Source organism: Mustela erminea, chromosome X, assembly GCF_009829155.1.
Source record: "Mustela erminea isolate mMusErm1 chromosome X, mMusErm1.Pri, whole genome shotgun sequence".
Taxonomy (NCBI): Eukaryota; Metazoa; Chordata; class Mammalia; order Carnivora; family Mustelidae; genus Mustela; species Mustela erminea.
The window spans coordinates 128,817,155-128,830,196 of record NC_045635.1 but is presented as its reverse complement, the minus strand read 5'-3'; the positions used below and the strand labels follow the sequence as shown (position 1 = coordinate 128,830,196).

Sequence of the window (13,042 nt, the reverse complement as noted above, 5' to 3'; positions counted from 1 at the left end):
TCCCCCGCTGCCTGCTTGCCTGTGCTTGTGCTCAATCAGGAGCGCTATCTCTTTCTCTATAAAGATAAATAAATCTTTTTAAAAACTTTATAAAATATAAAAATGTAAAAACCATTCTTTTTTTTTTTTAAAGATTTTTATTTATTTGTTATATATAGAGAGAGAGATACAGAGTGCAAGCACAGGCAGACAGAGTGGCAGGCTAGAGGCAGAGGGAGAAGCAGGCTCCCTGCCGAGCAAGGAGCCCGATGTGGGACTCGATCCCAGGACGCTGGGATCATGACCCGAGCCGAAGGCAGCCGCTTAACCAACTGAGCCACCCAGGCGTCCCGTAAAAACCATTCTTAACTTACACCTGTACAAAATAAAGCCATGGTTGTCTAACCTTCAGCTTGAAGATTTAAATGGTTCTACGAAGTTTATTGCAAAAAATGTCAATCCTGGGGCGCCTGGGTGGTTCAGTTGTTAAGGGTCCTGGGATCAAGCCCCGCATCGGGGCTCCCTGCTCAGTGGGGAGCCTGCTTCTCCCTCTCCCACTCCCTCTGCTTGTATTCCCTTTCTTGCTGTGTCCCTATCAAAATAAATAAATAAAATCTTTTAAAAAAAGAAGATGATGATAATATATCTCTCTCCCACACCCCCCTTCCAAATCCTTCCATTATGGTGTACAGGTAATCTAGGTTAGATCATTGGTGTTCACATAATCAAATCCATGGAAACACTAGTTGTAATTGAGCCATCACTTTGATGACTTTTTTTTTCTCTCCCAATGTTTTGTTTACCTTAGACTTAATACTTGTCCCCTCCCACCACATTGCTTTTTTTCTACTACTTCTCATTGACTAGCAATTCCTCCAGCTCTTTATATCTTCTCTCTAGCTGGCCAAAGATGCCCAGCATTCCATGCACTTCATTTCCTTGGAGTGCTCTCTCCTGGAGTCCTTTTAAAAATTTTTTTTTATTTTTTCAGATTTTATTTATTTATTTGACAGATAGAGATCACAGGTAAGCAGAGAGGCAGGCAGAGAGAGAGGAGGAAGCAGGCTCCCCGCCAAGCAGAGAGCCTGATGTGGGGCTCAATCCCAGGACCCTGGGACCATGACCTGAGCCGAGGGCAGAGGCTTTAACCCACCGAGACACCCAGGCGCCCCTCTCCTGGAGCCTTTTTTTAAAAAGATTTTCCTTATTTATGAGACAGAGGTGGGGAGGAGGAGTAGAGGGAGCAGGACAAGCAGATTCCGTGCTGAGTGTGGAGCTGGACGCGGGGCTCGATACCAGGACCCGGAGATCATAACCTGAGCTGAAACCAAGAATTAGATGCTTAACCGACTGAGCCACCCCGGTGCCCCTTTCCTGGAGCTTTTTGACTTGCCATCCAGCTGCCAGCCTGGGCATCCCTTCCATCATTCCATCATCCTTTTGACCTGTATTATAGATCACATCTCTACCTTGTTCTTAGGTCCCTCTCTTGTTTTGGTGGTGCTCCTTCTCTAATAGCTTCCAGAGAAAGAATGCGGGTGAAGTAAAGGATTTCAGTTCTTTCATGTCTTGAGTCTAATCTCACAGTAGGCAGTTTGGGTGTAGAATTCTAGGTTGGAAAATCATCCCCCGCCCTGCAAATTCAGAGGCATTACTTGTTTTCTTGTTCCTCAGTGCTTTGCTGAAAAGTCTGAAGACAATGACTTCTGATTATTTGAATATGACCTATTTTTTTTCTCTCTGACAGCTATTCTCTCAGCATATTGAAGATATTACTCAACTCTTTTCTGGATTTCATTGATGCCGCTAAGAAGTCAGCTTTCAGTCTGAAGGTCATGGTTTTAAAGGTAATCAGGTTTTAAAATCTGGCTGTTTTTATTTATTTATTAAAGATTTTATTTATTTTTTTGACAGAGAGAGCACAAGTAGGCAGAGAGGCAGGCAGAGAGAGAGAGAGAGAGAGAGAGAGGAGGAAGCAGGCTCCCCGCCGAGAAGAAAGCCCGATGGGTGACTCAATCCCAGGACCCTAAGATCATGACCTAAGCCGAAGGCAGAGGCTTAACCCACTGAGCCACCCAGGCACCCCAAATCTGGCTGTTTTTAAAGTCGTGTGTCTAGGTGTGGGTTTACTTCTGTTTTCCTGCTTGGGGTTTATTTGGCTTCCTGAATTTGTGGAGTTGTGTCTTTCATCAGTCCTGGAAAGTTCTTTGTGATTATCTCTCTTTTTATTTTTTTAAAGATTTTATTTTTTTATCTGACAGACAGAGATGGCAAGTAGGCAGAGAGGCAGGCAGAGAGAGAGGGGGAAGCAGGCTCCCCGCTGAGCAGAAAGCCCAATATAGGGCTTGATCCCAGGACCCTGAGATCATGACCTGAGCTGAAGACAGATGCTTAACCTGCTGAGTCACCCAGGTGCCCCTGATTATCTCTTAAAATCTTGCCATTCTCTCATTTTGTTAGATTTTCTCATTCTATCTTCCATGTCTTCTGTTTTTGAAATTTTCTATTTCTTTGTCCCCTCTGTGTTACATTCTGGATACTTTCTTTTTTTAGATTTTATTTATTTCTTTCAGAGAGAGAGCATGCAGGGGGACAGGCAGAGAGAGAGGGAGAGAGAGGACCTCAAGCAGACTCCATGCTGAATGCAAAGCCTGACACAGGGCTTGATCTCTCAAACCTGAGGTCATGACTGGACCCAAAATCAAGAATTGGCTGCTTAACTGCCTGAGGCACCCAGGTGTCCCTGTTTTGCATTTTTCTAATTCTCTCCTCAGCTATTTCTAATGCACTATACATCCATCTGTTGACCATTAAAAACTTTTATTTTTAAAATTTAGTTTATTTATTTATTTATTTGATATATATATATATATGGAGAGAGCACACAAGCAGGGATAGTGGGGGAGGGAGAAGCAGGGTTCCAGCTGAGTAGGGAGCCCAGTGTGGGGCTCGATCTTAAGATCCTGGGAACAAGACCTGAGTGGAAGGCAGATGCTTAACCCACTGAGCCACCCAGGTGTCCCAACTATTTAAAAACTTTTAAAAATGTGAGATTTGGCATATGTATATAAAGGCACAGAAAACATCAACATACATTTTAGGAAATAATGATAAGGTGAACTTGCTTGTATCTACTACTAGGGTCAAGCACCTTGGCCTCCACATGTCTCTTTCAATCAATTCCCCTTCTCCCAGTTTAGTGGGAGTCACTATACTGAGGTTTATGCTATCCATGTTCACACTTTTCTTTATAGTTTTGTTGTCTACTGTCCCTAAACAACATCATTTTGTTTTGCCTGCTTTTGAACTTTGTATGAATGAAACCATAGAGAGTAAGGATTTTTTTGTGTTTAGCTTTTTTTGTTCAACATCATGCTTGTTCGTTCATGTTTTCAAGGCTGTAGTTCATTTTCATTGTTGTATAGTAGTATATTGTTGAGCATTTTACAGTTCACTTTCACATTTCACTATTGATGGGCAGATGGGTTGTTTCTAGTCATTGGTTATTGGGGACATTAGTCTACCTATTTCTCAAGGCTATGCCTATTAATGCAATTTCTGGGCCATTTGGTATGCATGTCTTCAATGTTACAATTTACTAGTGTTTTTCCAAAGTACTTGTACCAATTACTGTCCCACCTGGAGTGATTTAGAGGTCCTGTTGTTCCATATCCTTGCCAACATTTATTATTATTAGTCTAAATTTTGCCAGTCTACTAGATGCATAATGGTATGACATTTTTTTAATCACGGTGTAATTTGCATACAATAAAATAGACAGAACCAAGCTATGTATTATCATATAATCACCCCTGATTTACCACCAGGAAATCCTTTGCAGATTGAAAATGTTTATGAAGGCTTTTACAGTTAAAAAATAGAAACAGGGGCACCTGGGTGATTCAGTGGGTTAAGCCTCTGCCTTTGGCTCAGGTCACGATCTCAGGATTCTGGGTTTGAGCCCCGCATTGGGCTCTCTGCTCAGCAGGGAGCCTGCTTCCCCACCCCCACCCCCGCCTGCCTTTCTGCCTACTTGTGATCTCTCTCTCTGTCAAATAAATAAATAAAATCTTTTTTAAAAAAGTAGAAACAGAGGCTTTTTTAAAAGATTTTTTAAAAAATATAAAACAATACCACTTCCTGCTAGTTTATTTTTTCTTTTAATGGTTATTTTTCGGGGGTGCCTGGGTGGCTCAGTCAGTTGGGTGTCTGCCTCCAGCTCAGGTCACGATATCAGGGTACTGGGATTGAGCCCCATGTCAGACTCCCTGTTCAGTGGGGAGAGCTTCTCCCTCTGCTCCTCCTCTCACTGGCTTTCTTTCTTTCAAATAAATAAATAAAAATCTTTACAAAGACAGTTATTTTTTAGTAAATGTTTACAAGCATTGGCGGAAAAATAAAAGATTTTACTTTAAAATAATCTCTACCCCCAATGTGGGGCTTGAACTCCCAAGCCCAAGATCAGGAGTTATACGTTCCACTGACTGAGCCAGCCAGGCACCCCTTCACCCGTTCTGACTTCACCTACATTTCCTGGCTCATCACCATTCATTCTTCCCTGGTCCATTGTGTTCCAGCTCTGCTGCTATAAGCATTTTTATTTTAGAGATGAGATAACTGACCCTCTGAGTGGTTTATTAACTTGTCCATGCAAGAGACTCATTCATAGGCATCACAATAGACATTTTCACACTTCACCACCAGCTCTATACGAGCAAGGAACATTTCTGGCTTCTGTACCATGTTGTGGGTGCTCGGGAATCACGTGTTGAATGAATGACTGAATGAAGAAATGAGCCTGTCAGGATGCAATTCTTCTCCTTACCTACCTCTTCTATCTGCCTGGCGGTAGCAATATAAGAAACCGTATGGGTTGATGGGAGCAAGCTTATTCCATACTTTACCAGAATAGTTCTTTACAAAATGAGATTTATACCAATACAGTTGGTATTTCTTGGAAGAAAGGAAGTCCAAGAACAGATAGGACAAATATGGAGGGAAGATTTTAGCCATGGAAGATTCTAGCCAAGGAAGATTCTGGGGGTTCTAGTGAGGTACACTCATAGAGCAAAAAGTCGGGTGTTGGGTCATTTGGAGGAGTATGCGACTCTTGATCTGAGGGTTGTGACATCTAAGAAAAAAAAGTCAGGTGCTGAAAAGAAGGGGAGAGGTGCCTGGAAGTTGAACTTGACCTCCTCATCTGTGCTGGGCCCATCTTGAATGCACAAATCTTGCATATGTGAGTATCTGTGCTTACGCCTAAGTATTTTTAGCATGAGGCAATTCCATGTCCTGTCCTACTATTTGTAGCTCAAAGAAGTACCTGTTAATGATTTCTTGTTTCCCAATGCAGGCGGAAGACAGCAAGAGCTCAAGTGCCACCATTCCCTCCAACGTCCCCTCCAACATTGCCTCCAGCATTCCCTCGTGCAGGTCCCTGTCATCCGCCGAGGACGGCCCCAGCGGCCATTGCAGTCTCCCAACTGGGGAGCTGGCCCGGAACTTACAGGACAGTGTCAGGCACCGCATCCTCTACCTCTCCGAGCAGCTGAGAGTGGAGAAGGCCAGCCGGGATGAAAACACCATGGGCTACCTCAAGCTGGTGTCCAAAGCCGACCGGCACCAGGCCCCCCACATCCGGCAGGCCTTCGAGAGGGTGAACCAGCGCGCCTCTGCCACCATTGCCCAGATCGAGCGAAGGCTCCGCCATTGCCACCAGCAGCTGCAGGAGCTGCAGGAAGGCCGCAGGCCCAGGGGCTTTGCGCTGAAGGCAAAGAGCAGCCTGGACGAGTGCAAGCAGCCCAGCGAGAAGACCCCGTTTTCTGAGCCTCCCAAGCCGAGCAGGCCAGACGGCCTGTCCACCAAGCTGTCTGACGTTGTCAGACACGTGCCCCTGGAGAGTCACTTCCGAGCCTCGCAGCCAGGGAAGCCCTCCGAGACAAAGTGTGTGGCCCAGCGGCGCAACTTGTTGTTGCAGAAGATGAAGGAAGACCTGAAGGCAGCCAGGGAGCTCCACCTCAGCCTCCAGGTGTCCTATCAGAGCCTGAAGGAGAAGCATGGGACGGACCTGCAGGCGTCTCTAGTGTCCCTTCGGGAAGAGAAATGCAGGTGAGCGGGAGATCCTCCCCTCTGCTGCCCCAGCTCTGGGAACAGCGGCCCTCCCAGGACTGTGTGCAGGAGAGTGAAGGGCAGCGAGGATGTGAACTTGGAGGGTCCCGGGAGGGAAAGGGGGGCGAAGCCAGTGAGTGTTTCTCTGGGCAGCGGGATGCCCCCACAGTGGGGAGGGCTCATCCCGGCCCGCTGTTGCACTCGGGCCTACATCGTCTGCTGCCAGCGCGGTTCCAGCTCAGGGTCCTGCTCGGTGGTCCCAGAAGCTGGGGGCTCCGCAACAGTGCGGTGGTGGGGAGCGCAGCAGATGCCCGCTGCCCTTCAGGGAGCGGTCTGGCGCCTGCTATAATAGAGCAGGGGAAGCAGGTGCCCCACCAGCCACGGTCCCTTCACCTGTGCTCGTAGCTGAGTTGGGGCCAAAGATCCCATATAGGATATTTATTCTGAAAATGTTTGTCTTCTGGGGAATGCTTTCTCCCCACTGTGTGGTGGGTCAACTTCATTTTCATCTAAGACCAGACTAGGTCCCACAAATAGGGAGAAAAGGCCATACTCGGTCTCTCAAAGGACCCATCCCATGCCTACCTGGACCTCTTGGAGGGTCCTGCCAGCCTTCAGTGGCGCCACAGTCTCCCCTGACGTCCACAGTCTGTGGCATGGGCTGCTTGTGCTCGCTCTAACCCTCCCAACAGCCTGGCTGTGGAGGGAGGGATTCACTAACGAACCAAGAGTCTCAGTAAAGTAAGAACTTCACGGTCCCTTCCTTAGTACTTCTGTGTGTGTGTATTGGGGGGGGGTGGTGCACGGAAAGAAACTTGGCAATCGGTCCTCTAATGTTTCTCAGGAAAACGTTACCTGCGTTAACACGGCTTGACAAATCTAGAAAGGACAATTACAAAATGTGACGGGGGTTGTGCGCTTGGGTGGGTGGCACCATCGGTTAAGCGTCTGACTCTTGGTTTCTGGTCATGTCATGATCTTCGGGTCGTGGGATGGAGCCCCGCGATGGGCTCGGTGATTAGCAAGGAGCCGGCTTGAGAGTCTCTCTCCCTCTCCCTCTGCTCCTTCTGCTCATGCTCTCTCTCTAATAATAAATAAATCTTTAAACAAGTATTACGGGGCAACCCGCTGTCAAATAAGATAACGAATCAGAATTATAGGTCTCTTTTGGATGTGATTTTTGTAGGACACGGCAACCAAATCTTAAATGTTGAGACTCTTAATGCCCCTTTGCCAAAATACCATTCATTTCCAAGCTTTATACAAAGCAAGACTAGAGCTCAGTGGCAGTTACACAAATCCCCGTAAGTTTCCATCCTGCCTTGGCCAACAGGACTGCTTTGTTCTCGGAAGCTCTTAACCCCTTAGCAAATCAGAATCCAGCAGCAGTGAGGGGCAGCAGGGTCACCTACCACTCCCGGATTCCCAATGAATTCTACAAGCTTGCACTTCTGGAACAGCTGCCCCCACTGCCACTGGACTGTGACAGGAGTGTGAAGTAGCTTGTTGGCTACAGCAATCAGCCTACCTTGATTAATATACACGAGAAGTGATGAAGCAGGTCTGTGTGACTCAGATTTACCAGGAGACAGGGAGAGAATGGGTGGGAGACGACTTCACATAACAGCAGTGACAGCAGGGAGCAAGTACCCCTGTCCCCTGTACCATTCAGTCACCCACTTTACCAATGGGGAAATGGAGTTTCGGAGAGGCACAAGCCTGAGTGCATGTCAACATGTCCCAGCCACATGGCTTCCTGATCTAGGTGAAGGGGGTGCAGGAATTCAATGCCATTTTTATTTTAAAGATTTTTATTTATTTATTTGACAGAGAGAAATCACAAGTAGATGGAGAGGCAAGCAGAGAGAGAGAGAGGGAAGCAGGCTCCCTGCTAAGCAGAGAGCCCGATGCGGGACTCGATCCCAGGACCCTGAGATCATGACCTGAGCCGAAGGCAGCGGCTTAACCCACTGAGCCACCCAGGCGCCCCTCAATGCCATTTTTTTTTAATTTTTTATTTTTTATAAACATATATTTTTATCCCCAGGGGTACAGGTCTGTGAATCACCAGGTTTACACACTTCACAGCACTCACCACTCAATGCCATTTTTAAAACATACATCTCCTTCAAATCTTTTTTTAAAAGATTTTATTTATTTATTTGACAGACAGAGATCACAAGTAGGCCGAGCGGCAGGCAGAGAGAAAGGGGGAAGCAGGCTCCCTGCTGAGCAGAGAGCCCGATTCGGGGCTCGATTCCAGGACCCTGAGATCACGGCCCGAGCCAAAGGCAGAGGCTTAACCCACTGAGCCACCCAAGCGCCCCGTCCTTCAAATCTTTTTTAAAAACTTCTATGTGAGCTAGATGCGGTCATGCCGTATGTGTTGAAGTCACTGAAGTGTCACCTTGTAGACACACTGGTGTGGGCACCGCTCAGACCCCTGTAATTTTCATGTCTCCTCTGGTGTGTCACAAGCTGAGATTTCAAGCTGAAAAGTCCTATGACACTTTTCACAGCTGAATTTGCTTTCAAGAGGGCTTGCTTTTTTATTTCTGAATTGAGAGGACTTTCACAAAACAAACTCCTCCATCTTCAAGTGGACAATTCTGTGGCATTTCGTACATTCACAGTACTGTGCAAGCTCCGCCTCTATTTGGTTCCAGCACATTGTCATCACTCTGAAGAGAGACCCCATCATTACCCATCCACTTTGCCCCAACCCCCAGTCACCACCAATGTGCTTTCTGTCTTTCTGCACTTGGCTTTTCTGGGTATTTCGTGTAATTGGAATCATACAGTGTATACCCCTGTCTGTTTTCTTGCACTGGTGTAAGAGTTTTGAAATTCATCGGAGTTGCATGGAGGAGTAGTTACCTCTTTCTTGCTTAGCACTGTTCCCTTGTATGGATGCACCACAGTTAGTTTACACATTCACCTGCTGCTGGTTGGAGCTTTTTCTTTTTTGATATTTTATTTATTTATTTGAGAGAGACAGAGCAAGCATGAGAGGGGAGCAAGTCAGGGGGAGAAGCCGACCCCTGGCTGAGCTGGGAGCCCGATGTGGGACTTGATCCTGGGAGGCCGGAATCACGACCTGAGCCAAAGGCGGTCGCCCAACCGACTGAGCCCCCCAGGCTGGGGCTGTGATGAACAAAGCCGCCACGAACGTTCTTGCATCAGCTTCTGGTGGCTGCCGGGCCCCTTAGATTGTGGTCACATTACTCCGATCTTCACATCTCTCTCTGTTCTGTCTTCCTCTGGGCCTCTCCTCTGTGTGTAGAAGCTCCCTCTGCTTCCCTCCTGTAGGCATGCGTGTGACTGCACGTTTGCTCCGGAGGACCGATTCTGTCCCTACCGCATCACCCCCACCCTGCCCATAGGGCTTGATCCCTCCTACATCACTTTCTCCATCTCAGACTTCTTCAAGTTGCAAGCCACTAGCTTCAAGCTCAGTGCACTGAAGACCAGTCGATACGCTGCTTCAACAGTGATAAGCTTTAGGACATTCCGTGTTGGCGAGGGCAGGTTTCACAGTTTGGGAAGATTGGAGGGCATTTTTGTTGGCTGGTTGTCATTTTGTCTTTGCAAGAGTGTTTTCTCTCTCTTTTTAAAAAAGACTTCTTTATTTATTTCAGAGAGAGAGAGCGAGCACGTGGAGGGGAGGGGTAGGGGGAGAAGGAGAGAAACTGCAGCCGACTCTGTGCTGAGCACCGAGCCCGGTGCGGGACCTTGTACGGCTTGATCTGATGACTCTGAGATCACGAGCTGAGCCAAAGCCAAGAACTGGATGCTTCACTGACTGTGCCACCCGAGCCCCCCTGGAAGGGCATTTTCTAGAGTGGTCCATTTGCCTCTGCAGCTGTATGAGTGGGAGAGCGAGAGGTCCTTGACTAACGGAGGGACGGAGAGGGGCGTCAGCAGTGCCGCAGCCAAGGAGGCCGGGGGCCGGAGACAAGGGGAGACCACTAGAGTACTGTCATGACTCAACATTTTCTCATTCAATAATCTATTCCAGAACGCACTGAAGAATATATTTGTCAGTTTGTATAAATATGTTAATGAAGAATCTATTCATTGACTTCAGTGACTTCATAACCGTGAAGAGTATATTCATGAACATGTACTTGAACGCTCTTGTGTCTGAATCCTTCACGTAAATGGAGAGACGGGTATGCAGAATGTCCTTTCAAGGGGGCACCGTACTGCCTCCCCATCCGTGGGCATTGTCTCTTCTCCATAAGGAGTAGGGCAGAGCCCAATGGAATATCCCCTGATTGTTCGGCTCATTACGTGCCTGGGCGATGACTCCGTTTGGGTGTCGGTCAAGTGCTTGGAGCAGGACGAAACTGACCTCCTTGACTCGTATTTCCTGTCTGTGCGACAGCACCCCTGGTTATGCCCTGTGAGTGCCGGAGCCCTGTGATCTGACTGGGCACCACGCCCCAGCCCTTCTGTGTCCCCAGGGCTCTCTGGCACCTGTCTGCTTCGGCAGCATCACCTCTCACTCCACACCCATGGGACAGCCTTTCTGTCTTTGGCTCTTCCCTAAAGGACGTCACTAAAAGCCACATGGCCTCTGGCCTCCAGCCCATCCTTCCTGGTGCCCAAATGAAGAACCTTAAAGTGTTTTTTAAACTATGAAAAATTCCAAGCCCGGGGAAAATGTAGAGGATAACATGATCAAGACTGTGTGCCCACCTGCGGCCTCTTAAATCTTCGCATTTACCATATGTGCTTCACATGTGATTTTATTAAGAAGTAATTACAAAGTTCGCGTGAAGCTGTCACAGCGCCCCTAACCCTTCCCAACCCCAGCCCCCTTCCACCCACCTCGCCGTCCTCATTGGGCCCGCATCTTCCCACGCGTGTATTGGTGCTTTACAACTTACATACATGGCTGGTTGAATACATACTGGTTAGTGACGTTTTGTTCATGGTTTTTAAGAGGTTTACTGAGGTATAAGTTACATGCAATAAAATGCAGCATTTTAACTGTATGTTTCAATGATCAATAGTAAATTTACTAAGTTATGCAACAGTTCTTTGTTTTGTTTTAAGATCTTATTTATTTATTTGTCAGATAGTGTGCGCACAAGCAGGGGGACCAGCAGGCAGAGGGAGAGGGAGAAGCAGGATCACTGCTGAGCAAGGAGTCCAATGAGGGGAGCCAATGTGGGACTCGAATCCAGGACCCTGGGATCATGACCTGAGCCAAGGGCAGACACTTAATCGACTGAGCCACCAGGTGTTCCTGTTTTTGTTTTATTATTATTTTTTTAAAGATTTTATTTATTTATTTGTCATAGAGAGAGAAGCGAGAGCAAGCACAGGCAGACAGAGTGGCAGGCAGAGGCAGAGGGAGAAGCAGGCTCCCCGCCAAGCAAGGAGCCCGATGTGGGACTCGATCCCAGGATGCTGGGATCATGACCGGAGCCGAAGGCAGCCGCTTAAGCAACTGAGCCACCCAGGCGTCCCCTGTTTTTGTTTTAATAACGGCTTTATTGAAATATAATTCCCATCCCATAAAATTCACCCATTTACAATCAGTGGTTTTTAGTATATTCACAGAGCTGTGCAACCATCACCACTCTCTCATTCCAGAATATTCTCATCACTCCAAAAAGAAACCCGATGTTATGAGCAGTTACTCCCCCCCACCCCCCCACCCCCCCACCAAGTACCAGGAACCGCTCCTCTGTTTCTGTCTCTATGGATTTGCCTATTCTGGACATCTCTTTCTTTTTCTTTCTTTCTTTTTTTAGATTTATCTATTTATCTCTTGAGAGAGAGCATGAGCAGGGATGGGGCAGAGGGAGAGGGAGAAGCAGACTCCCCTCGGAGCAGGGAACACGACTTGGGGCTCCATCTCAGGACGCCGGGATCGTGACCAGAACCAAAGGCGGATGCTTAACTGACTGATGTCCAGGTGCCCCTGGACATTTCATGTCAATGGAATCATACAATATGTAGTCTTTTGTGACTGCTCCATCCCTGTAAGCTGCAGAATTTTCTGGAATAAGTAGTGCTTACCGAACACCGGTGCTGGGAGCTTACAGAGAATTTAATAGCAGGCGTGGACAGTTTAGAGTTTTAATTCTCCAGCTTCTAGTCTGTGGCTGGTTTTGGACAGCTGTTGCGGAATGCTGACTGTCTGCGAAACAGACCCGTGTGTCCGTGTGTGTGCGGCCGCTGTGCATTCGCGGCCGCTGAGGGCGGCCTGGAGGAGGGCAGAGGATGACCGAGCAGTCGGAAGCCGGCTGCAGCCTTGACTCGGGGCCGCTCACCACCAGCGCAGCCTGGGGGCCGGGCGCCTGGGACGATTACTTTCTCTTTTGCTTCCGAGACAAGCGCTGCTGGAGGAGCAGGCGGACCAGCACCTGCAGGGACGCCTGGATGAGATCTACCGCCTCAGGCAGAGCCTGGCGAGCGCAGAGGAGAAAATGGCCTATCTGTCCTACGAGAGAGCCAAGGAGATATGGGTGAGAACCTCGAGGGGCAGGGCTTTGAAGGAAGTGGCCAGGGAGAAGGACGTCGGGGTGAGCGAAGCAAAGAGTGATAAGCCCTGCGAACTAGGAGAGACGGACCAGTCGCGACTGGCACGTGTGTCCGCGCTGGCCGCATCCGGTCTCTCTGCTCGCGCTGCGCCCCGCACCCCTGCCCTGACGCGGCCGAGCTGGACTGGGGCTTTGGGCTCTGCTGTTCTCATACTTGGGGGTGCTTCGGGGCCGCCTGGGGGGGGGTGCTGGTGAGTCACGGCAGCTTCTTCTGGTGCGGGGAGCTCCCTCTGGGTGGCTTTTGAGCCCGAGTTAGCAAGCACGGGGTAGGGCTCCCCTCGCCTGTGGCGACTGGGCTCCCCGCCTTCCGCACCCTCAGCCGGACTCCGTCCTTGGCGAGCTCCCGCCTGGCTAGCCTCTCAGTCTGCAGCCACACCGGCTGTTACGGGGCAGGGACA

At 48.5% G+C, this 13,042-nt stretch overlaps 1 protein-coding gene across 3 annotated transcripts in view; it reads left to right on the top strand.

The window, feature by feature from the left end:
* The window catches only part of TEX28 (testis expressed 28), a 44,404-nt gene that overhangs the window by 30,569 nt on the left and 793 nt on the right, over positions 1 to 13,042 (top strand). For all 3 annotated transcript variants that reach the window (XM_032330943.1, XM_032330945.1, XM_032330942.1), the window contains 3 exons: positions 1,727 to 1,826; positions 5,333 to 6,087; positions 12,434 to 12,569. In XM_032330943.1, the coding sequence (XP_032186834.1) occupies positions 1,815 to 1,826; positions 5,333 to 6,087; positions 12,434 to 12,569 (903 nt within the window). In that variant the 5' untranslated portion in view covers positions 1,727 to 1,814. The remainder of the gene's footprint in view (positions 1 to 1,726; positions 1,827 to 5,332; positions 6,088 to 12,433; positions 12,570 to 13,042) is intronic.